The 23,464-nt window shown below is 35.2% G+C and overlaps 3 protein-coding genes across 3 annotated transcripts; all 3 read left to right on the top strand.

Moving 5' to 3' along the window:
* The first annotated feature begins 1,403 nt into the window (after positions 1-1,403).
* On the top strand, positions 1,404-4,244 carry LOC126784459 (uncharacterized). Its single transcript, XM_050509921.1, has 3 exons — positions 1,404-1,742; positions 1,875-1,964; positions 4,002-4,244. Exons 1-3 carry the CDS (start codon positions 1,494-1,496, stop codon positions 4,077-4,079), a joined length of 417 nt encoding a protein of 138 aa, XP_050365878.1. The 5' UTR covers positions 1,404-1,493; the 3' UTR covers positions 4,080-4,244.
* Positions 4,245-8,662: 4,418 nt separating this feature from the next.
* LOC126783418 (WAT1-related protein At4g08290) lies at positions 8,663-11,496 on the top strand. Its single transcript, XM_050508882.1, has 7 exons — positions 8,663-8,969; positions 9,081-9,143; positions 9,391-9,507; positions 9,957-10,194; positions 10,300-10,458; positions 10,681-10,832; positions 11,119-11,496. The coding sequence occupies exons 1-7, from the start codon at positions 8,782-8,784 to the stop codon at positions 11,330-11,332; spliced, it is 1,131 nt and encodes a 376-aa protein (XP_050364839.1). The 5' UTR covers positions 8,663-8,781; the 3' UTR covers positions 11,333-11,496.
* A 5,819-nt stretch (positions 11,497-17,315) lies between these two features.
* LOC126784661 (WAT1-related protein At4g08300-like) lies at positions 17,316-21,248 on the top strand. Its single transcript, XM_050510139.1, has 7 exons — positions 17,316-17,653; positions 17,851-17,913; positions 18,063-18,179; positions 19,315-19,552; positions 19,673-19,831; positions 19,946-20,097; positions 20,811-21,248. The coding sequence occupies exons 1-7, from the start codon at positions 17,436-17,438 to the stop codon at positions 20,968-20,970; spliced, it is 1,107 nt and encodes a 368-aa protein (XP_050366096.1). The 5' UTR covers positions 17,316-17,435; the 3' UTR covers positions 20,971-21,248.
* Positions 21,249-23,464: the final 2,216 nt, after the last annotated feature.

Below are 23,464 nucleotides of genomic sequence, written 5' to 3' on the forward strand. Positions count from 1 at the left end.
TCCTTTTTCTGAAATTTATTTGTTTTCTTACCATATGTTCATATTTTCTACAATATTTCTTACTTTCTTTCCTTTTTTTCTCCATTCTAAGAAAATTGGTTTTAATGAGGATATTATGAAGCTTTTTAATTGTAAGTTTATCATGTTTTTGAAGGAAATTGTAAGCCCCTATCATTTGATTGTAAAAAAAAAAATATCGACGAAAACATGTAGCCTTTGTAACTCTTATTAGCCTAGACGAAAATCTATTCTTGGATCCGCCACTGCTTCTATCTATACAATCCGTTTCGCAATGAGGTTAAACAATTGCCTCTGTTAGATTCGGAGCCGATATTTTTCGTAGACATTGAAACGTTCACGACCCCTCCCACCTCTCCCGACTGTGTTATCTTTGTCGTCTGCCAAGATTACTCTTCTGGAGATAACTGCATCACAAGCACTTGTAAACTCGGAGATAGAAGATGTAGTAGTTATAGAACAAGTAGTCAGGGTTGCGTTGAGGGAGTTACTTATTCAGATGGCATGGAGTTTTCTATTGTATTTTTGTAAATTAACATATATGGTTCGTCAGAATTCATCACCATCGGTACCTTCGATATAGCAAATCAAGACTGGGTCATGGACTACGCATCCATAAACACTACAAAGAAGTTCCTTTTACGTTGTTGAGTCGATCGATGGGAAGCTATTACTGGCAGTGACGCCAAGCTTCAATGTTTATATACCAATTTGAAAGGTCACAAAAAGAATGGATTACGGTTTCAGAGTTTGGGGCACCACCGCACCAGCATTGCTTCTTCTAAGTACTTCTAACTTCTAAGTAGATCATAATTAATTACTTGTGCCACATCAGGGAAGGATAGTAAATTATCAGCCGTGATATATTTTGATTATCATCGTCAGTGGGGCAAGAAGCCTTTTACTTTGAGCACAGGCGGTGTTTGGAGAAGAACCTAATTTAATCTTGGTTAAATTACTATCTCCAATCCATTACTTATATTGTGATGGACCTCGTGATCTATTTATATATTGATCTTTCTTTTATTAATGTAAAGTTCTCAAACACTACTCGTCTTTTCGTGAGCTTAACTACAACCTCTTACAAACAAATCAAAGACTATGCGTCAAACTCCAAAGAGATTATGCCGCTAAACCAATTGATGCATGTTTCTTTTTTCCTTGCTTAATTACATGGATATGTTTCTTATTGGATTTTATTCTGGAATTGGATATCCATATGCGTGATCCTGATTATGTATCACGCATTCAACTATTAACCAGACAAAATCAAACTCTCAGAGTCTCAGATAGCCTTCCCTTGCACACGAAATTTCCACACAATCGTTTGATGCTCTTCCTCAACTGAGCTATTCAAGCTCTACAAAACGGGCCATCGAAACTCGTGGGCTAATGCCCCGGCCCGCTCAAGGCGTCACCTTTCCCTGTAAAATGGGCCTTCTGCTGCATTTTGCAAAGGTTTCAGAAGCTTTACTATGGCCATTGCAGCAGCAACAATGGCTCTGGCTAGACCAACCTCCACTGCTTTGCTTTCAACAACACACAGGGCCAGCTGGGTCTTCACTCCTTTTGCTCTTTCTTATTCTTCTTCCTCTTCAAAACCCTCAAGAGCTCTCATTCTCTACTCCAAACCCGGCTGCTGTTTGTGCGATGGCCTCAAAGAAAAGCTTCAGGCTGCCTTCCTGCTCTCCGGCCCTGATTCCATTCACGACGTTCATTTACAGGTAAACCCAGAACAGTTTTGTTGATTCCTTTAACAAAAAAAAACTTCAAGCTTTGAGCTTTGTCTGTTTCTCTTACTTTCAAGCTTCAAGCTTTGAGCTTTGTCTCTGTATTTTGTGTTGGGTTTTGTTCAGATAAGAGATATCACGAGCAATCCAGAGTGGGAAAATGCTTACCAGTATGAGATACCTGTTTTGGCTAGAGTGCTATCTGATGGCACTGAGGTTAGTTTGAACTTCAATTTTGTGTAATGTTGGTTTTGCATTTGGGAAAGTTATGAGTTTGAGTAAGTTACAGCTCTAGTGTTAAGGTTAGACAAATTTGTAAGCTTTATGATTGCACTTGTGATCAGTCTTTCATGCTTAAGTTCATGACTTTATATAGGGGTGTCAATGCAGTGTCAGATACAAAGGCAAGTGAAAAAATGACCATACTACTGTGGTGTTATCATGTGTGAAAGGCTTTGGTTATGTGATGGAAGTAGTATTCCTGGAATTACTATCTAACTATATGAGATAATGCCATGATGATATTCCTCTTTTAACTTTTAACCAAGAAATTGCATCCTAAAAAACTTGAGATCAAGTTTTCAGTATCAACCATAATCCTTTTTTTGAAGTAATAAATAAGGTCAAACAATATCACTGGGGATGCAATTCGGGCTAGGTATCCTGCCAAAGTCTTATTTGGACCCTGGTTGGAATCTAACAACCTTATGCTGAGTTTGGTTTCGATAATCCCTGCTAGAATTAGTTTGGGCTGAACTGTAGTGAGGTACCTGCATGCAAGCCTGATCGATGACCAACATTTGGTCTATATCCAAAACCCACATTTTCTTTTTATAAAATTGCGTTCAATTATTTGTGAAATCATATTGAGCAATGATTGTGTGCGTTTCTTTTGGTCATTTGACTTGTTTATAATCGTTGTTCATTTTATCTTTAGTTCTCATTCAATGAAAAGATTTCAACCTCAAAATATAATATCTATTACCATAATTGATAGTGCTACATTTGTATGATTGATCATATCCTGTATATTAAATTTCGCTCTGTCAGCAGTGTCCAATTTGATATCCTTATTGTTAAAGTGATTAGCTAGGTTTGAATCTTCAAAGAAGATTCTATTTTATTGGTGGGCTCTATAGTGCAGTCAATTTAGAGACAACAAAGAAGCCATGAGTGGGATGATGCTAGTCTCTGGTTGTTGGCATTGAATGGTTGTGATTTGATCAATCATAATAAAAATAGGTCTTTTGTATCATAGGACTTGCAAGTTTTCGGAAATTACAGAAAATATTAGATCCCATTAAATTATACTGTAAAGTTTTCAAGTTACGAGGTGAACAATTGTCTAACAGAAATCAATTGTGTCATGACTTGTGATTGTGAACACTGAGGTAGTTCTAATAATTGATGCAAATGCTTGAGTGAGCTTGTATTGATGTTTAGCCTGAGTAGTGGGTAAATGTAGACGCCACTTAGTACTTAACATTTTTTGTATGTACTGGTACATAGATACAATTAACTGGTTTGGTTGTCATTGCATTCAATTCAAAGATGAAATGTTAGATGCTGAAACGAGTTATCCATTCTTGAAATCGATCGAACTATTGCTTGACTTACATAAATGCTCCATTATCTTCTGATATTTGGCTTACGTTTGAATCAATGTGTTTATGCCTCAATGTTTCCAACTTAATTATGGTTGGAGGCCCCATACTATGTATAACATTTTCTGATTAATTCCAATGGAATCCTTTTCAAATTCCATGCTTCTTCATTATTTTCTTTTTTTGCTTTGCTCCTGCTGCTGTGTCCCATCGTCTGTGGACATAAGATTCCTACTTGAGTGCCTGCTGATGAATGCAGATCCTCTTTGCATATCTAATGTTTCGTTTATTCATTTCTTTTAATCTTTTATGATATCCATGATTACTATTTCCAGTCATACATATCTGATGGAGTTGTTTTTTTTTTCTGTGCTGTGCATGATTGCAATGATGTGGATATCATTGCTAGTTAATTTTTATGATCCTTGAAGCTAACTTGAAGCATTGCAAGTTCTATGATCCTTTCTCTTCTCTTCAACAAGAATGATGTTGTTTGTAGATTATAGATAGTATAAGACTTGCACTGATTCCTGATCCTGCAGTTTTATTAGCATGTTGTAAGCATAGTGCCGAAAGGATTTAGATTTTTGATGTATTCATGGGTCACATGTGTAGATTCATCTGATGCAAATATTAATGTCTGGTTCAGGAAACTCTACCTAGATTATCTCCTCGTCTTGGAGTGGAAATGGTTCAGAAGAGAATAGCCGCAGCCTTGAAACAGTAGTGGTTCTGGTTTCCCTTGTAATCAAAGTTGAGTATTCTTCTCTTTAATGTAGGTCATGAAGTGTAAGAAATTTTACTTTGGAATATTAGATCAACCTTGTAGCCAATTGAATGGTCAGACAGATTTTTCAAATTTGTTTTCCCAATGCATTTTGTTTCCTTTCCATTGAAAGGAGTTAAATGAAAAATCTGGCTGCACTCCCACCTTGATCTGCTTTTGCTAGACAAAAACTCTTCCTATACAGATTCCAAAAGTCCTTAACCTTTGTTAAAACAGACAGCTCCGTAGTTATGGTGTTCTTCTTGCTTTGTAATGCATGCCAATTAGAGGTCTTTCTTGCGTGCCACATTTTGCATATAAAGTTAAAGAAAACAGCTACGGTTTCAAAACAATTGTCCCACTTTGAACTACTACTTCTAAGCTTTATTGAAAAACTACAATACATATAAAGTTTTCTCCATTAGTCTCTCCTCTTGCTAGCTTTTCTGTAAGAAGACAGATTTTCCACCCTTCTTTTTCCTTGATATTTAGATGGGAAATCATATATATCTTTCTCTACAACATTACAAGGAACATATTGTCATCATCTTCAATTATCGATTAAAAGTTCATTCTTTTTCAGTGGATAATTAAAGTAGAATTGCAGGACATACCACTTCAATAATTCGACATAAAAAAACTTGCAAATAGAAATGTTGAGGAATATTTTTTTGGACAAAAGTTGTGGAAGTTGTTTACCCTCAAAAGCTTCATTACTTAGTCTTCTTGTGCATGCATATTGATCGTTTGAATACAGTTGTATATATCTATAAGCTACTGATATGCACAACCCAAACAGATCTGATTTCGAGGATTTCAACCAATGCAAAGTTACCATGAGATTATTCATAATGTTAACTACTTGCATGCATTTTTGCTTATACATTTGGCTAGTGTCCGACTGCGCTGGCTTTACAGCAAGAGCATTATGTTTATTTCAAAGGATGAACTAAAAGAAACAATCATCGATTCCATTGCATAGTTGATTGATCTCTACTTTGTCATCAGCACCTCAAAAAGATTAGGAAAGGAGCCACACGCAAAGGTTCTCTTTCTTCTCAATTATGCAGGCCAGGAAGGTTGCATGGTTTAAGTTTTGAATCACTCACTTCACATTTCATAACCAAAAGTAATGAAGATGATATATCTTTGACCAAGTACTTTTCCACGAACACAGTAATGGTGTTTCCTTTTATCTCTCTTTTTCCTGAAGTTGATGACGATGATTGGTTTATTGCTAATTCACAAGGTGATTAGCTATGGCCAGGAATACTGAAGCTGTAGCATGTACTCCAAGATTCTTATATCCCGTTCTCCGTCTTTAAGAAGAAGAAAAATTAAAAGAGAAAATTATAAGTCAAATGTTTCGCTCTCTTTTAGTTCTTGCACACTTCTGATTTGAAATCTACCAGCACTTTCAGATATATAGAATTATCCATCACGCCTTTTGTAAAGATTATGCAGCATTCATCTGAGTGCATATGCATCCGAAATTGTATCCACTTGAGTTGTTGAAACAAAAATTATTTTAAAGTTGGAGATGTGAAGTATTAGCATAGTTCTAAACGTCCAATTGATTTTCAGGAATACTATACATTGATATACATACTTGACATATTAGTTAACATATCTCTTTAACAAAATATCTCTAGAATTCTCAACTTCGAATCCTCCCCGTTTTGTTATTGGAAAGAGAAATCCCATTGATTAGAAATTACAAGGTTCGTATGGCATGCGGATGAATTATATTGTTATATGACTTATACCATCACCGGAAGCCCTGGTTAGTATGCTATCAGAGGAAGAAAAGTGACATCAACAAATGTCAGAATCAAGTTAAAAGATAAAACTTGACTGAATTACAATTGAGGTTAACCGCTGGCAACGTTGCCATTGAGCCTTTTGCCATCAGTCTGGTCATTAGCTTTCTACAGAAGATAACGTAGAATTTTATCACTGACCATTAGCTATCAGTCTCACAAATTGCTATGAACGCTTGATAATATTAGTCCACATTCCACAAACTATACTCTCTTTGTTTGTTCCTGTTTGTTTTTACTAATTTACTTTTGTCGTTCCTTAATTACCTTATGTAGAATTCACCCCAAGTTTAATTCCCGGAGGGAGTTTGCTTTAGCAAATTCCATTTTGACAATAAGCAGAATGCCTCTCTAAAGAGCATCTCTTTCCATCTTGGCCAAACCATCCCCTTAACATTAACGTACAGTTCTCTCTAATTGTTGATATAAACTTACTGGTTTAATTTATGTAATTGATCGAATAATTGAGTTTATATCAAAGCAATTTCGAGCCTCAGAAAAGTATGTGGTATCTTAATAATATATCCAAATAATGCTACTCTTGAAAAACTTAATTGATTAATGAAGGAGCATGCATTAGAGAGCTGTCCTAATCATGCTTGCTGAATGGGAAGCAACTGCATATTTGCCCTGAAAAATTATATGTTAATATCCCTCGCTCTTTATCGAGCTAGCTATCTGCAGGTGAAGAACTTATAAAATTAAGTTGGCTAAAAAATGTTATCCAAATCGTAGTTGTTTAATCTCCATAGTCCATACGTACATAGGTATACATACTTATGTTGTCGTGCTATGAAACTATATGGCATGGTGTCGTAAAGGGAGAGGAAAACTAGTAGGAAAACCTATAAAATTAAGTTAGCTAAAGATTGTTATCCAAATGACCAAATCATAGTTGTTTAAACTCCATTGTAGAAGTGTACTCAGCTTAAGATTGTAATCCAAATAATAAATTATCCTGATTCATTTCAGCAAAACCGTGTCATAAGTAAATTGACTACCATATAGTGTCGATCGTGCTATGTAAGAATCGCAGCCACATGTTTTGGTTTCCTATCCCTTCATTATAAAAACTAAAGTAAAAAAAAAAACAGACGATTATTATAAGACAAAGTGAGAGGCTGAGAGCTTGCAACTGTATAGTGATCGAGATTCGGGAATATATCAGTACCCCGAGTGCTGATCACATGGTCAGCAGTTAAGCACCAGGTGGCGCTCAACTGCCATCTGATCTGGTCAAACAATGGCTAAACAGTTAAATTTAACGACAATTGAGCATCACCCAGTACTCAATTGCTGACCAGGTGATCAGCACTACGTTACCCGCACCAATCTAGGGTTTGAACTTGTTTCCTCTATATATGTATAGACATTCCGCTAAAGGATTCCTTTTTTGAGTATATTAAAGGAATAGCTCATTAACTAATTTTTCGATTACATTTTCACATCTTCACTGTTTAACTTTTAGGGTCGAATGTATAGATCATCTATGTAAAATTTCAGTCAAAATGATGATTGTTAATGTATCAAACTTGGTGAAAGCATTGAACGCGTCAAATCTGTCAAACCTGAATCATTCATACTTATAAGTTTAAATTCCAGTTTTACATGCCTTAACGACAAATTTTGTTGAAATTTTATAGAGGTGATATACACATTAGACCCTAAAAATTGAATGGTGGAGATGTTGAAATGTAATCGAGAAATTAGTCAAGTGACACATCCCTTTTTTAATGCCTTAAACACCTCCATTTTTGCTAAAATTGTATAGAAGTGATCTACACATTAGACTCTAAATGTTGAATTGTGGAGATATTGAATTGTGATCGAGGAGTTGAATGGTGGAGATGTTGGATCATTTAGTGGAATGACCCTATATATATATATATGCATAATGAAACTTCATTTTGAAATTATAGAGTGAAGTTCCAATTTTGGAATACTCTTCGGTCGAAATTTTTTCATCATAAGTGATTTAATATTTAGGTATTTTATTCAAGATCATCTCTATAAAGTTTCATCCAATTTGGATATCGTTAAGATATTGAAATTAAATTGAATCAATGAACGATTTAAAATTGTTCAACGTGAATCGTTCGTGTAAATCTCAATTTTGAAAACTCAAACTATTGTCAAATTGGATGAAACTTTATATAAATGATCTTAAAATACCGTGGTCTCTGGCTTTTACCATATGCAAGGAGAAATTGTGTAGTTGTCACACCTACACAGCCAATCCCATCTTCCTAATATCATTCTTCTTCTTCTTTTTGAAAGGGATATCATTCTAATTAAACCAAATTGAGTCGTCAAAAACATGTGATACTATTGGCTATTGCGTATAGTTGAGCGGTTGAATTAATCAATTGCAACAACAGCACATGAATCAACAACGTATGGTTTTTCGGGTCTGTTTAGGCTGCAGTTCGTACTTCAGAAAGGAGAAAATAATGCTTGAACCAGATTTGGAGCCAAACAAATAATATACCACTTGATGATGTTTCTCATTATGACATTAACGGAAGCATACAAGGAAAAAAGAATAACCTAAAAGCAAAGAACAGCAGCTACGTATACGTTTGCTGATTAATGACCAAAGCAAGCATAAATTAACAATCATCTGCATATATTAGTCTCATGGGTCTCTATTGCAAGAAGATAAGAACCTTTATATCGAAGTGGGTTTTAATATATCATGATATTGAATCATTAGCTTTCTTTGATCCCTGTATATAAGATGAGCCACTGCATTGCATCTCTCAATAAGTTTCATCCCCAAACAGTACAAGCTATCTAGCACTTCCAGTTTTTCTAATCACCCTCACACTAAATAGACACAAAAAATGTCGAGTAGTATGTGGCAGAAGGCGAAACCCTATGTGCTTACGATAGGTTTGCAATTCGGAAGTGCAGGGATGTACATCATCAGCACTGTGACTCTCAACCATGGCATGAATCGATATGTTCTGATTGTGTATCGCAATGCTATTGCAGCTCTTGTCCTCGCTCCTTTTGCTTTGGTTCTTGAAAGGTCTGTACAACTCTAAAAGATAATATAAATAATTTCTTTTGCAAATTCATCTTAATTAAGTTTTTGTTTCTGATCAACTTATTCACTTAATCCCATTTCTTTTTTTTACAGGAAAACGAGGCCCAAAATGACGCTTTCAATCTTTCTGCACATAATGGTCCTTGGATTTCTTGAGTAAAGACCTATCACCCCTATTCCATTACTAGTCACTTATCTTCATTGTATAAATGAAGCTCGTCCGAGTACATATGACGAGTAAATACCTATATGGGGTAGACTAGTTTTACCTTTGTAAATTGTGATTTCATGAATACAATTGGAGTAAAGAGAAAAAAGAGATTGAGGACATGCAGTAGGAGCATAGGATTTTAAAACGTCCCCAACCAGACCATTCATAACATTTAATTATGTGTGCGCGCAGGCCGGTCCTTGATCAGGGCTTTGCTTATCTGGGAATGAATTACACGTCGGCATCATTCACTTCTGCCATCATGAATGCCGTTCCCTCTGTTACATTTGTAATATCCGTCATTTTCCGGTAAGAATAATTATTATATAACTAACTAAACTCAACGTGCAGACGTAGCAAGTATCACAAAAATTAGTAGTCCTAAATTGAAAGAACTCATTGAAAGAGCTACTTGGTCTATACTATACTTTAATTTGCGTGATGATCTGCATTAATAAAAGAACGTGAAACTGACTTAATCATCTTGGGGTAGTGACATCAGTTAATTCCAATAACCGGATATTAATTCTATATTATGCCAAAGTAGTGTATTTTCTGTTTGGCAAGCAGTATTATGCATTTTTTACTAATTAATAGTATTTGAAAATTGAAGATCGATTAGAATCTACTTTCTAGTTCTAGTGAAAACCACGTAGCACTTATCAGTTTAAAAGGTTTAGAAATCAATTTTTGAACTAACGTGCGCTAAGTTGCACGAGCTAATTATCTAGCTTCTTAATTTTTCTGATTTATAACAGGATAGAGCACGTAAACATTAAGGAGGTCCGGAGTCAAGCGAAGGTGATAGGAACCCTAGTAAGCTTTGGGGGAGCTGTGTTGATGGCTACGTACAAAGGCCCTGCCATTAACATAATAGGCTCACATGATAACAGCGACCACCATGAAAGTAGCAGCACTTCGGGCTCACACTGGGCAATGGGGACGCTCTTTATCCTTATAGGTTGTGTGGCTTGGTCCTGCTTCTACGTGTTACAAGTAATAAGCAAACTCGATCGATCATCTGCATAAGTTATAACTTCTGTTAGATTGTTAACAACCAACTGTACGTTTTATACTAATCCAGAGATGTCGTCTATGCAGTCGGTAACAGTGAAGAAATATCCAGCAAACATATCTCTTTCTTGCTGGATATGCTCGATGGGCGCCATGCAAGGTGCAGCAGTAGCGCTTGTTGCAGAACGCCACCCTAGTGCATGGGCCGTTGGTTTTGACACAAGACTTCTAGCACCTCTCTATACGGTTAGTCAGAAACGAACATTAAGTCATTTCATATAAAAAGAAAGAAAACACTTTCATCAAGCTGATCATTGATCAGAAAGCTAATTATTTGATACGACGTAATATACAATGTTATGTCTAATAGTTTTTATTAGTTTTGTGCCCATAGGTCGAAAAGTTAGTAGAGACGATGCCTACAATTTAATCTTCAATTGAAATCAAGTTGTATTTTCAACGATGCAGGGAATAGTTAGCTCTGGAATTACATACTACGTGCAGGGATTGGTAATGAAAACGAGAGGACCAGTATTTGTAACAGCTTTTAACCCTCTCTGCATGATCCTCGTCGCAATTCTGGCTTCTTTCATTCTAGCAGAGAAACTTCACCTGGGAAGGTAAAAACACACGCATCTAGCTACTTAACTATCCTATTCGACCAACAAAATTACCATATCTTATTCAAATCATCCCCTTTTAAAGTCACAAATATATACGAGGATTAATAGTGGAATTTACACTGCGCATGATTTTATGTCCTACATCTTGTGAAGCAATCAGTCGACTTAAACATTAAGAGAAAAAACAATATATATATATATATATGAAACTTTTTTTTAAAGATAATTACCTCCAGCTATCTTTTGGTTACTAATATACCTCGTTTCATATTTATTCGATCAGTATAATTGGAGGGTTTATAATCGCCATTGGCCTTTATGCTGTGGTGTGGGGTAAAAGCAAGGACTACAGTAATAGTACTAGCCCAACCAGTGATTCCAATGAAGCTCGCAAATTACCAATTATTACAACCAACGGAACTAAACTGAGCATTACTGGTTACAAAAACAGCAGTAACGAGCCAGCAGAGATGAAATATATGACGGTTCAAAAATAAAGCTCCATTGGCAAACCCTAGCTAGCTTTTCGTTCCGGCCAGCTCTACTATCAAGTTGTGACATGAACGTACTGCATGTTATCAATCAACAAGCCAGAATAAGAATATATACCGTGGTCGATCTTTTTTCTCAGTTATATATGCATGTATAGCTCTTTTCTGCACATATGTGTTTTAAAGTCTGATCTTCTTTTCAGTTTTGTTAGTATAAAATTAGTTATTTTGGGTCTTTGAACTGATAAATAATAATTAATGGGTCGATCTTGGATAATATTGGTCTATACATTTATCAGATTTTGTAATCGATCGATCATATTATTGTCAATTATTCATCCCTTACGTTTACGTACAAAATAAGCGTTTTCTTGAACATAATTTACATAAGAGAATTACCTCATACACATAAGTACCGTACCCCACACTTTGCATTATGAGGAGTGGATCGCCAAGACGTTATCATCTACTTATATAAAATAAAAGCCAGAAAAGTGCTGATATTAACATTTCAAAGAGTGTAGCTAGCTTGTTAACTTTAGGTGAAAGGTATTCTAAACTCTCAAGCAAAGTAGAGGCATGTATACATCGATCTCTTTACACTGAGATTAACGTACGTATTACGGCATAAACTATCAACTATCGGATTCAAAAACAAGTACCAAACTATCAATACCAAGCAAGAATAATTTGATTTGAGCACTACTTTTTACTGCTGGGGCTCCGGATTGTTCGGAACAAACCTAGGGTTCCATGGCGACGAGACTTTTCTTTCTTGAAGAGTGTCAATCGTGCAAGCAAGGGCGGAGCCACTAAGGAGCCTACTAGTTCCTGTGTACCAGTAGACTATATAATTATTTAAGTCTGATTGTGTTAAGTCTAGCAAACTTGGCATAGTAGCGTCATGTGAATTCGTTACAATCTCTTGGTCCAACACTTCCTTGGTTCGATCTTCTACATAGCTGCGCTCTATAGTTTTTTTTTCTTTCTATTCTAAGATTATGCACGATTTCTTTTGTTCACAAGAGCATTAACTTTCAACTCCCAGATTATTTCCTTCTAAAATAGTTAAGATTAAGAGATAAAAAAATTAATTACCTGCTCATACACTAGTTATATCAAATATTTTCTTTAAAAATATACGTCACAATTAAATTAACTCCAACAAGAATTACCATCGTAATAGGATTTACATATACATCTATAATTTTAGATCAATTTTTTTTTGCACCAGTGAACTTAGATTTTTGGCTACACCATTGCGCGCAGGTGAATATGCGGCAGCTCCTCTTGGTGCAAATCGTGTGGTGATGGCGAGAACCACTTTTGAATGCGGCTGCAGTGGTTGAAGAAGGTTGCTGGCTCTTCGACCTATTATGTTTTATGGCGGCACTCCTTGGATGACGGGTTAGGCTGCAAAGCTTTGCCACCAGATCTAAGGGTGTTGGAATATGTTTTACAAAGGCTCCGATCGGTGGGGCGGCACAAAGTCTGATTGTGTTAAGTCTAGCAAACTTGGCATAGTAGCGTCATGTGAATTCGTTACAATCTCTTGGTCCAACACTTCCTTGGTTCGATCTTCTACATAGATGCGCTCTATAGGTTTTTTTCTTTCTATTCTAAGATTATGCACGATTTCTTTTGTTCACAAGAGCATTAACTTTCAACTCCCAGATTATTTCCTTCTAAAATAGTTAAGATTAAGAGATAAAAAAAATTATTTACCTGCTCATACACTAGTTATATCAAATATTTTCTTTAAAAATATACGTCACAATTAAATTAACTCCAACAAGAATTACCATCGTAATAGGATTTACATATACATCTATAATTTTAGATCAATTTTTTTTCCACCAGTGAACTTAGATTTTTGGCTACGCCATTGCGCGCAGGTGAATATGCGGCAGCTCCTCTTAGTGCAGATCGTGTGGTGATGGCGAGAACCACTTTTGAAGGCGGATGCAGTGGTTTAAGAAGGTTGCTGGCTCTTCGACCTATTATGTTTTATGGCGGCACTCCTTGGATGACGGGTTAGGCTGCAAAGCTTTGCCGCCAGATCTAAGGGTGTTGGAATATGTTTTACAAAGGCTCCGATCGGTGGGGCGGCACAAAGTTTGGTGCATCCTTGGCAGCTGTAGTCGTGGCTGGAGCGCTTCAATCTTGGAAGGTGATCTAACAGGCATGAGTAAGAACTCATTATGTAGGGCCGCAGTGATAACTAAAGGTCAACGCCGGAATATAATCTGGACACCGGCGACGACATCAAAGGTGAAACATAGAGAAGGCTTGGATTGGTGTTGGGCCTTCCGCATCTGGGCTGGGGCTGAAGCCTTTCGGCCTAGGTCGTGGTTCAAGTTCTGATTTTTGGGCCCATTGCTTATGGTTTGGATTATGCCTTGAGTTGTCCTTTCCCTAGGGCCAGGGACAATTTAGATATTTTTCTAGCCTATTGTTATACTTCTATAAGTAGTAGAATAAGGTTCTTTTTTATTTTATTTTTGTTTCAATTTAGGGATCCTCTTAAAGAAAGACCTATGATATGTACTAAGTTTGGGTTTCAGCTGAAGACCTTTTATCTACTGCATGACAACAACAGGAAAGTATGTAATGGTTATTCAGACATTCGTTTTATAAAAATCCTACTAGATTTCATCAAAAAGAGAATAATTTGATTTGATATTTATATATATATATATCTCCGATTCTGCTGTTTATGGTTAAAAAGATATTCTTTTACATCTAACACTATATTCGGAAGAATATGAATAGAAGATTTTGCAAGAAGCAGAAAGATAAGAAAACGAAAGTAAAATATGCGCATGCATTTTGATGTACTTGAACATATGATTTGCTGAAATGACCCAAAGTGAATTCATTATCTCTTACTGTTTTGAACCCTAGTCATACTCTTTAATTCATTCATTCATTCATACATCTATAAACCCAATATTTTTTCTTCAATTAATTAAGTATATTGATTGGTAAAAGCCCTAGATTATTTGAGTCGATTTTTTTTTTCAACGCAATTGGCGATTACCTGAAATCGACAGTAAATTACCTCAGGGGACAATTCTCAACCTGGTCGACACTCGACACCATTTTTATTCTATTAGTCATCGTCTACACCATTACAGCTAAGAGTTATAACACAGCAACTACACCAAACAACACTAAGAGAAGTCGGCCAATGAATTTTTTCTCCCATTTTTTCTCAATATGCAATAATTCTCTAACCACATTATAATCTCTTTTCAGAGACAGTATCCAATTCAAGTTGTAAGATGGGAATCCACCAGCTGATTTCTTCTATTGGAATCCAAACACGAAACCACAAACTTTATAGGTTTGGACTTTGTCACCCCAAGTGTTCTGTACTCATCCAGAAAAATAAAATTGAATACAGTAAGTACGTATATGCTATATGCAGCTAGCTCTCACATCATCTCTTATGTGTACGTTGGACATGATTATCCATTTTATTCTTTTGGATCATGAACCTGTTGTTTTTGTGTGGATGTGAAATTATGGTAATTATTTTGTAATATGGAGTAAATGTCTCATCACTCTAGTATCTCAGCATATTAAGAGATAGCTGAGCTGGTACGTTGTTGCATGAATACGTAGAAAGTGTACTTAACATATTACAGAAAGAATACTAATAGCATAAAATGCAGGGCCCTTAAATACGTGTATATATATATATATATATATATATATATATATATAGTTACTATCCATAGTGAAGTTTCAATTTTGGCACATTTTTCGGTCAAATTTTTTCACCATAAGCAATTCAATATTTAGGTATATTATTCAAAATCATCTCTACAAAATTTCATCCAATTCAGACATCATTAAGGTATTGAAATTAGATTAAATCAATGAATGAATTAAAACGGTTCAACATGAACCGTTCGTGTAAATTTCAAACCATTGTCGAATTAGATGAAACTTTATAGAGATGACCTTGAATAACATACCTAAATATTGAATCACTTATAATGAAAAAATTTAACCGAAAAGTATGCCAAAATTGAAACTTCACTATGTAATTTCAGAGTTAAACTTCATTTTGGATAGAGACCGATATATATATATACAGTTCCAATCCAGAGTGAACCTTCACTCTGAAATTACAGAGTGAAGTTCCAATTTTAGTACACTTTTCGGTCAAATTTTTTCATCACAAGTGATTCAATATTTAGGTATGCTATTCAAGATCATCTCTGCAAAATTTCATTCAATTCAGTTATCGTTAAGGTATTGAAATTAGATTAAATCAATGAACGAATTAAATCTGTTCAACATAAACCGTTTATGTAAATCTCAATTTTGAAACCTCAAACTATTGTCAAATTGAATGAAATTTTGCAGAGATGATCTTGAATAGCATACCTAAATATTGAATCACTTGTGATGAAAAAATTTGACCGAAAAATGTGCTAAAATTGAAACTTCACTCTATAATTTCAGAGTGAAGGTTCACTCTAGATAGAGACTATATATATATATATATATATATATATAGTTCATTTGATTAGTTATGCTTAACATCACCTGAACTTTTCCAAGGCACCATTCATATATATTAAAGGAAATGACATCACACAATATTATATATATATATACATATATATATATATATATATACATTTGATTAGTTATGCTTAACATCACCTGAACTTTTCCAAGGCACCATTCATATATATTAAAGGAAATGACATCACACAATATTTTTGTGAAAACAAATCAGAAATCTCAAAAGCAATGGAACAATTAGTTATATAATTTAAGTGATTTGAACTACACTAATCGTGCACGCATATGAGGGAATTGGAAGAATAAACCAAAATATCTCGACGAAAGTGTTTTGGATGACATGCCTTAATTTAATTTCGTATGGTTTAAAGAATCAATAGTGGCTAGCTTATTCATTGGTAAAGTTAAAACTAAAGCATAATGCACGATTACTTAAAAAGCTTAGCTACTAGCTATGAATTAACATAATTAAGCTAGCATAATCACGTTTATATATATATATTTCGTGCTTGCTTTACACATGCATAACTGACACGATTAAGACAAATATCAAGGCACTATACGTTGATTAACGTGCCAGACCTTGACAAAATTAAGTTGAGCGGCTTAATAAGTCTAAGATAATATGCATTCTATATGCAACATCAGGCTGGACATTCTTACACTGATAAACTGAAACCTCCCGTATCCCATGATTTTCTATCACCAATTTCGGTTATGTTTGGTCTGAGGATAGACTAATCTATCCAAACATGACCGGGTTATTGTTTGATATCATTCAAAATATAGTTGGTGTTTCATTTCGAGGTTATGATTGTGTTAATATGTTATTAGGAGCATGACAACACTTACCGTCCACGTAAATTGCAGGAAGGAAATGATGAATGAGGTCATACATTGAAGTTAGTCATATGAGGAGTCCCGAACCAAAACAGTTGTGATATCACTTATATGGATGGAATTACCTATGTTTTAAAAGTGATGTCCAATCTTCATAGCACCCAACTCCGTCTAAACACCACATAAGCCTGAATTGTATGAGTCATGCTAAGGCACTCAGCCTAAATTTCATTTGGTGGTCAATGAATCAAATCCCCACTTCTCCGAAATAAGTTAAAGAAAAAAAAGGGGAACCATAATTTCATAGAGATCCACTTGATTACGTACTACTCTCTTCCCTCTATCTCTCTCTTAATCTTTTTTGTTTTTGTTTGATTCTCTCTCCATCTCATGCCTTTGCAAGTGAGCTAGCTAAGATTATTTTTAGTTGCTTAAGTATTTGGTTAATGGATAAGAGAATCCATATCCAAGAGTGACAGAAAGAGAGAGTGAGTGGTTTTGGACATGTACGTAGGGTATTGAAATGTTGGCCGGGCAACTGTCTCGCTTTTTTAAGCTTATAAGAGGGTCATTTCTCAGTTTAGTGTTGGCAAGCAGAAGCCTAGCTCATGAGTCATAATACAACTAGTAGCTTCGATACTTGTGTTATAGTGTGTGAGTGCTAAGGTAGATAGAGAGTGATAGCGTAGCTGGTACTAGCTAGCTAGTACTAACACTAGATAGAAAGATGGACCAATTGCCGAGTCCGTCTGCGTCTAAATCAAGTATGTTTTTCAAGAAGATCAAGCCTTATTTGGCTATGGTATCCCTACAGTTTGGATATGCAGGCATGTATATTATTAGCATGGTCTCGTTTAAGCATGGCATGAGTCACTTTGTCTTGTCAGTCTACCGTCACGTTGTTGCCTTCTGTGTCATTGCACCCTTCGCGTTTGTTCTTGAGAGGTTCGTATACGTTCTTAAACGTTCCTAACATATTAACTAGGTTGTCATACTGTCAAAAATATAACATACATTAAGCAAATGTTGGTAGCAGATAGATGCTAGATCATTTAACAAGGGAATCGAAGATTGCGTTATTACTAATAATCTCCTTCTCCCGAGCTTCAAATTTGATTGCATTGTTGTATCTCTTTTTACAGGAAGATACGGCCAAAAATGACTCTCCCCATATTCCTCAGAATTGTGTTGCTTGGATTTCTTGAGTAATGCTCTCTAAGAAGCTCACTCTTATTTATGTTAATTTATTTCTTCCTCCATCTTTGTTTGAATGAATTGAAGTTAGCAATGAAGTAATCAGTACAGTACAAGGACTTAATTGTTATCGCTATTGGCATTGGGTTTTTAATTTCAGGCCAGTTCTTGACCAGAATTTATACTTTCTGGGAATGAAGTACACCACAGCAACATTTGCATCTGCAGTTGTTAATGTCCTTCCTGCCATCACCTTTATACTGGCAATTTGTTTCAGGTGAATTTTTTAGTTGATTGCTTTTTAGATTTTTATGATGAGCATGCATTTCTATAGTGAGATCTTAGTAGAGGTGGATTGGTAGGTATACCAACATTTTTTTATCAATACCACATATCAACTAACACATAATTGGTATGAAAAATCCACTATTTTATCAACCAATAAAGTTGGTATACTAACTAATTGATACAGTTGGTAATGGGCCTCTACCAACATGTTTATGACCTAAAAATTTAAAGGTCTAATCCAAATAAGTAATAACAAATAACAATACAAATACAACATTTTATATAACTTCAACCAAATTACCGAATACAAAGTCATAAATTAAACATGTCAAAGTCTAAAAATTATAAATTTAACAAAAATCTACGGTTAAGACTTATTTTTCACTAAATCTACGGTTGAAAAATTTATGGACATATATATATATATAATATATATTATTTTGCATTAGTTGTTGTAATTACAATGATAGCCTGGTACGGCATATTATTATATGTGAAAAACTTGTACCACCTACCAACTATCTTTTAAAATATGTTACGGTAACTGTACCGTGTATCATGATACGATTTGGTGGTATATCAATATATTTAATATGATTAATATACGAATTGATTAAAATGAAGTTGTTTACCATTACGACCCTATTTCTTATTGCGCTTATGCAAGCAAATGAAAAGGTTAATGTATGCTTAGCAACCAACACATCGGAAAGCATTAAGGAAATTGGGCAGATACTATGTCTAATCACATCGATCATACCGTAGAATATTCATGGGGTCCACATACGGAAACGAGAATATTCTCAATTAATTTATGTAGAAATTGACCAAGAGATGAATTTTCCTTTTTAGCTTCAATTAATTTCCTTACTTGTAATTTGTAAGGAAAATTGATAGAATGTTTAGGATCAGGATTACAGTATATAGGATACCAACTAATATGATACATATAAATATAAAAGAAAAAAATTAAACTCCTGACATCAAATTGATCAAATGATCGAGGAGGATCAAAATACTTGATCATCTGACTGATCTGAGTGACACAAGATGCTTTTTCTCATTTCCATCTTATATCAGTTATCTTCTTGGTCTTGACCTAATTACCGTTCGTTAATTATCAGGTTAGAGACTGTGAACGTCAAGAAGCTACACAGCCTGGCCAAGGTCGTCGGAACGGTGGTCACCTTGTCTGGAGCAATGATCATGACTCTGTACAAAGGCCCCATTATTGATATTGTAAGAGGACACTCAAACAGCACCCAAAGTAGCAGCACCGAGTCAAGCGATCAGCATTGGATCGCTGGCCCCTTGATGCTCATAGCCAGCTGCGGCGGTTGGGCAAGTTTCTTCATTCTACAAGTGAGTCATCTTACTTCAATTTATTCCGATGTTCATATTGATAGTCTGAAGAACACAACATATAAAACATAAATGTTTATGTGCGTAAACTAAATGTTTGTAATTGTCGGTATATCTCAGTCGTTCACGTTGAAGAAGTACCCAGCTCAGTTGTCTCTCACAGCCTGGATATGTGTAATGGGTGTGTTGGAGGGTGGAGTAGTGACACTTGTGATGGAACGCAAAATGAGCGTTTGGGTTATAGGCTGGGACTCCAGGCTTCTTGCTTCTGTTTATTCTGTTAGTACTCGATCAATCCCACCTTTTTAATTACAAGCTAATTAAATTTTAGCAAAAATTAATAATCGAAAATTAACAATCTGACACCAACAAAACTCATTTGTCTGTCATCAGGGAGTGATTTGTTCTGGACTTGCATATTATGTGCAAGGCGTTGTGAATAGAGAACGAGGCCCCGTCTTCGTGACATCTTTCAGCCCTCTTTGCATGATCATCACCGCTGTTCTGGGTGCCATCGTTTTAGCTGAGCAAGTCCACCTTGGAAGGTATGAATAATGCTTAGACTCAACTCATAAAAAAGAAAAGAAAAAAAAAATATATATATATATATATATATATATATATATATGAATGATCAAGAGAGAGGATGTCCTTACTTTAAGAATTTGAGGATTTTTCTTATTCTACAATAGTTATGACTTAATTTGATGATTTTAACCATTCAACATCTAGATTCTCATGCAGGAATGATGCCTACAAAAATTAACTAATTCTATAATCATTCGGTTGTTTAAAATTGTGCAAACAAATGTAGATCGTTCGATAAAATATAAACAAAGATTATGTTAATCAAATGGTTAAATGTTTTCCGTTTTGACTAATTTTTTGTATGATTTATATGTGTATAGGTATCTAGTGAATAGTTGGTTTAAATTGTTGAATTATATGCAAGAAATAAAAACATCCTCACTTTAAGGGTTTAAGGACATCCTTTCATGATCCTCCCATTATTTGATAGATGAAATATATATATATATATATATATATATATATATATATATATAATGCATGTGTGCATCAGTGCATATCATCGTTACTGAAATTGTACGTGTGTTTTACAAAGAGAGCCATGTATATTGACGTACGGCCGATTACGATAAGGTTTTTAGCGACTTATAAAAATTATATGAATTCGTGGTTTGCAAAGTAAGGTAGTTATATATGTATTGTTCTTCATCTCCTTTGTGCTTCGTTTCAGTATACTCGGAGCTATTCTCATTGTGTTCGGACTCTACACCGTGGTTTGGGGCAAAAGCAAAGACCCTCTGGCCTTGGATGAGCCATTGAAAGATGAGAAAGGTGTTAACCATGAACTCCCAGTCACTGCTGCAGATAATAGCATCAAGGGACGTACCTGATCAGAAGCTTCCATTTCCGATATAATTCGAATTTAGAAGCACAGGAATATATCATAAAAGATATATAAATATGTGTCTGTTCTGATTCGAGATTAGGCTATAGCAGCTGAGTCATTTTGCATTACGTACTTACATGGAAGATTATGTCCACAATAATCTTTCTGGGAATGAAATGAGGCTCCTTAATTAATATGTCAGATTGCAGTTATCTAGATGCATGTAACTTTTGACTTTTTGAGATAAGTTATGTACTACGTTTGTCTACGTTTTACTCTATATATTCTTCTTCAATTTTACTTCTTTACGGGCTGTTTTATTGTTTCGATCGAACAATTTGCATGTGTTATTCCTACCTGTGTACTATATATACCTAAAAAGCAAGCCTCGAATATTCCACATCTTTCAGTTTTCAGCTGTCAAAACGCAAAAGAATCTTGTTTCACATCCCAGGATAATATTGGCTGCGTGCATGCCCAATTGTTTAGGCCCTACGTACAAGATCGATCGATCAGCATGCCTATTAGCACTTAAAATTGCCTAATTAGTCAGCATAATCGCGTACGTATTTGACCCTTTTGAATAAATTTTGTGATCACTGTACTGATATTTTACATAATGCGGTGATCAATTAAGATGAATCTCTTCCGTGTTTAACCAATTACAATTGGCAGGGGAATTTATACTCAACCATTTCCCAATTGGCCTTTGTAAGTTTGTTTAATGTACATTAGTACATATAGACGTACAAAATTATGCATTGAGTGCTGACGTTTAATAAATTGAAAGAAAACAAGTAACAGTTATCTATCTTCGGAATTAGTTGAGATGACTTGATTGGTCTAAGGTTAGGGTTTAGGCTAAAAATATATAGCTCGAATCTTCCCAATCATATAATGAAGTTGATTTAGTTGAAAACGAGCTCATAATAGTTGGTTTCAGTGATTTCTAGTCTTCTCCTTTTCGTTTTCCATATCAACGCAGCTAGCCAAAAAACTTAACGATGTCATATGATAAAAGCAGTGGCTGATACATGTTGAAGGCTTTATGGGCTCAAGTCCATACCAAAACTTACCAAGATATATTTAATTTATATGAGATACTTTTCACAAGTTGTTTTCTAGTTGAGTTGGCTAAGTTATAAGCATACAAGCTGATGTGTCTAGGTTTGAGTATTAATAGTCCCCCTTGCTTTGTCTTTTTTTCCCTTTTTCTTTTACATTTTCTTCCGAGTGTTCTATTATGTCTTATTTTTCTTCACATTAATTTTCAGTTTTCTATTACAAAATAAAATTTTGTTCCTATTTTATTTCTTAAACAATTATTTTATCATTTCTCTAAACAAAATTGGGTTATTACTTCAGTATAAACACTTTATACTCCTTGATCAAGTTTTATACTTGAAAACAATATTGATAAGAAAAAAAATTTCAACACACTTAATTAGCCTAGACATCTACATCCTAAATCTGCCACGGGATAAAAGGATGATGCATTGATGCTGGTTGGTGCAGCAGCAACGGTGACAACTACGAGGTGGTGGGATCAAAGTGTTACTCGATCATATGCATAATGGCAAAAGGTAACGCCATCATTCAAATACAGTGAGGTCCATATAATGGACGAGGAGGAGTACTGGTGATGGTGTTGCTACACGTCATAGTGGCAACCCACAATAGTATAGAAGGGGTCGGGCCGCTGTAGCTGGGTTGGCAATGACATCAAAACATATATAAAGCACGTTGTGGTGGTGGCGATGGTGGTAGCACAGGTAGATATATACTAGAGAGTAGGCAATGGTAGAGACTACAGAGTCCGTGTACGTGGAAAACTTGAAATAGTGGGCAGTAAGGTGGTGGTGTTTTCTTTTTTGCCGGGCAGAGACGCACACCACGTAGTGCACCGATAATGTTGCTAAAATCTGGTCGGCAATGACGGGGAGTACGGATTGAGTGGATCGGTGGGGGTGCTGTTGGCGGCAAGTTGCACTAAGCAACGACCATATATGATCGATTATACTTAATTATGGAGGGTGATGGTCGGCGCCAATGCAAGCAAGAGGGCCGGGATCGAGTTCAAAGCGGGTAGCTAGCTAGCTAGGTTTGAAGCATATATGTGTAGACATGGAAAATCTGGTGACAAGTAACAGAAAGACACGTATACAAAGTAATATAATTTTATTTATGAATTTGTGGGTTATAGTTTATGTGGTTATTTTTTGAATGTCCTCTGATGTAATCTCCGATAATGATTTAAGGATTAAATACTTGTGACATCATATATTTTATGTGTAAAAACAGTTTTGTCTTTCTATTTTCAAATTTAATCTGTATATCCTTTAACTTTTATTTTTTAACAGTTTTGTCCTTTTACTTTCAAATTAAACTTGTATATTCTTTTAACTCTTATTTTTTAACATTTTTGTCCTTCTTTTTTAACAGTTTAGTCAATTCTGTTAGTTGACCGTCAAAAAATTCCGTTAAGCCGTTAAAATACC

This window comes from Argentina anserina, chromosome 2 (genome assembly GCF_933775445.1).
Source record: "Argentina anserina chromosome 2, drPotAnse1.1, whole genome shotgun sequence".
Taxonomy (NCBI): Eukaryota; Viridiplantae; Streptophyta; class Magnoliopsida; order Rosales; family Rosaceae; genus Argentina; species Argentina anserina.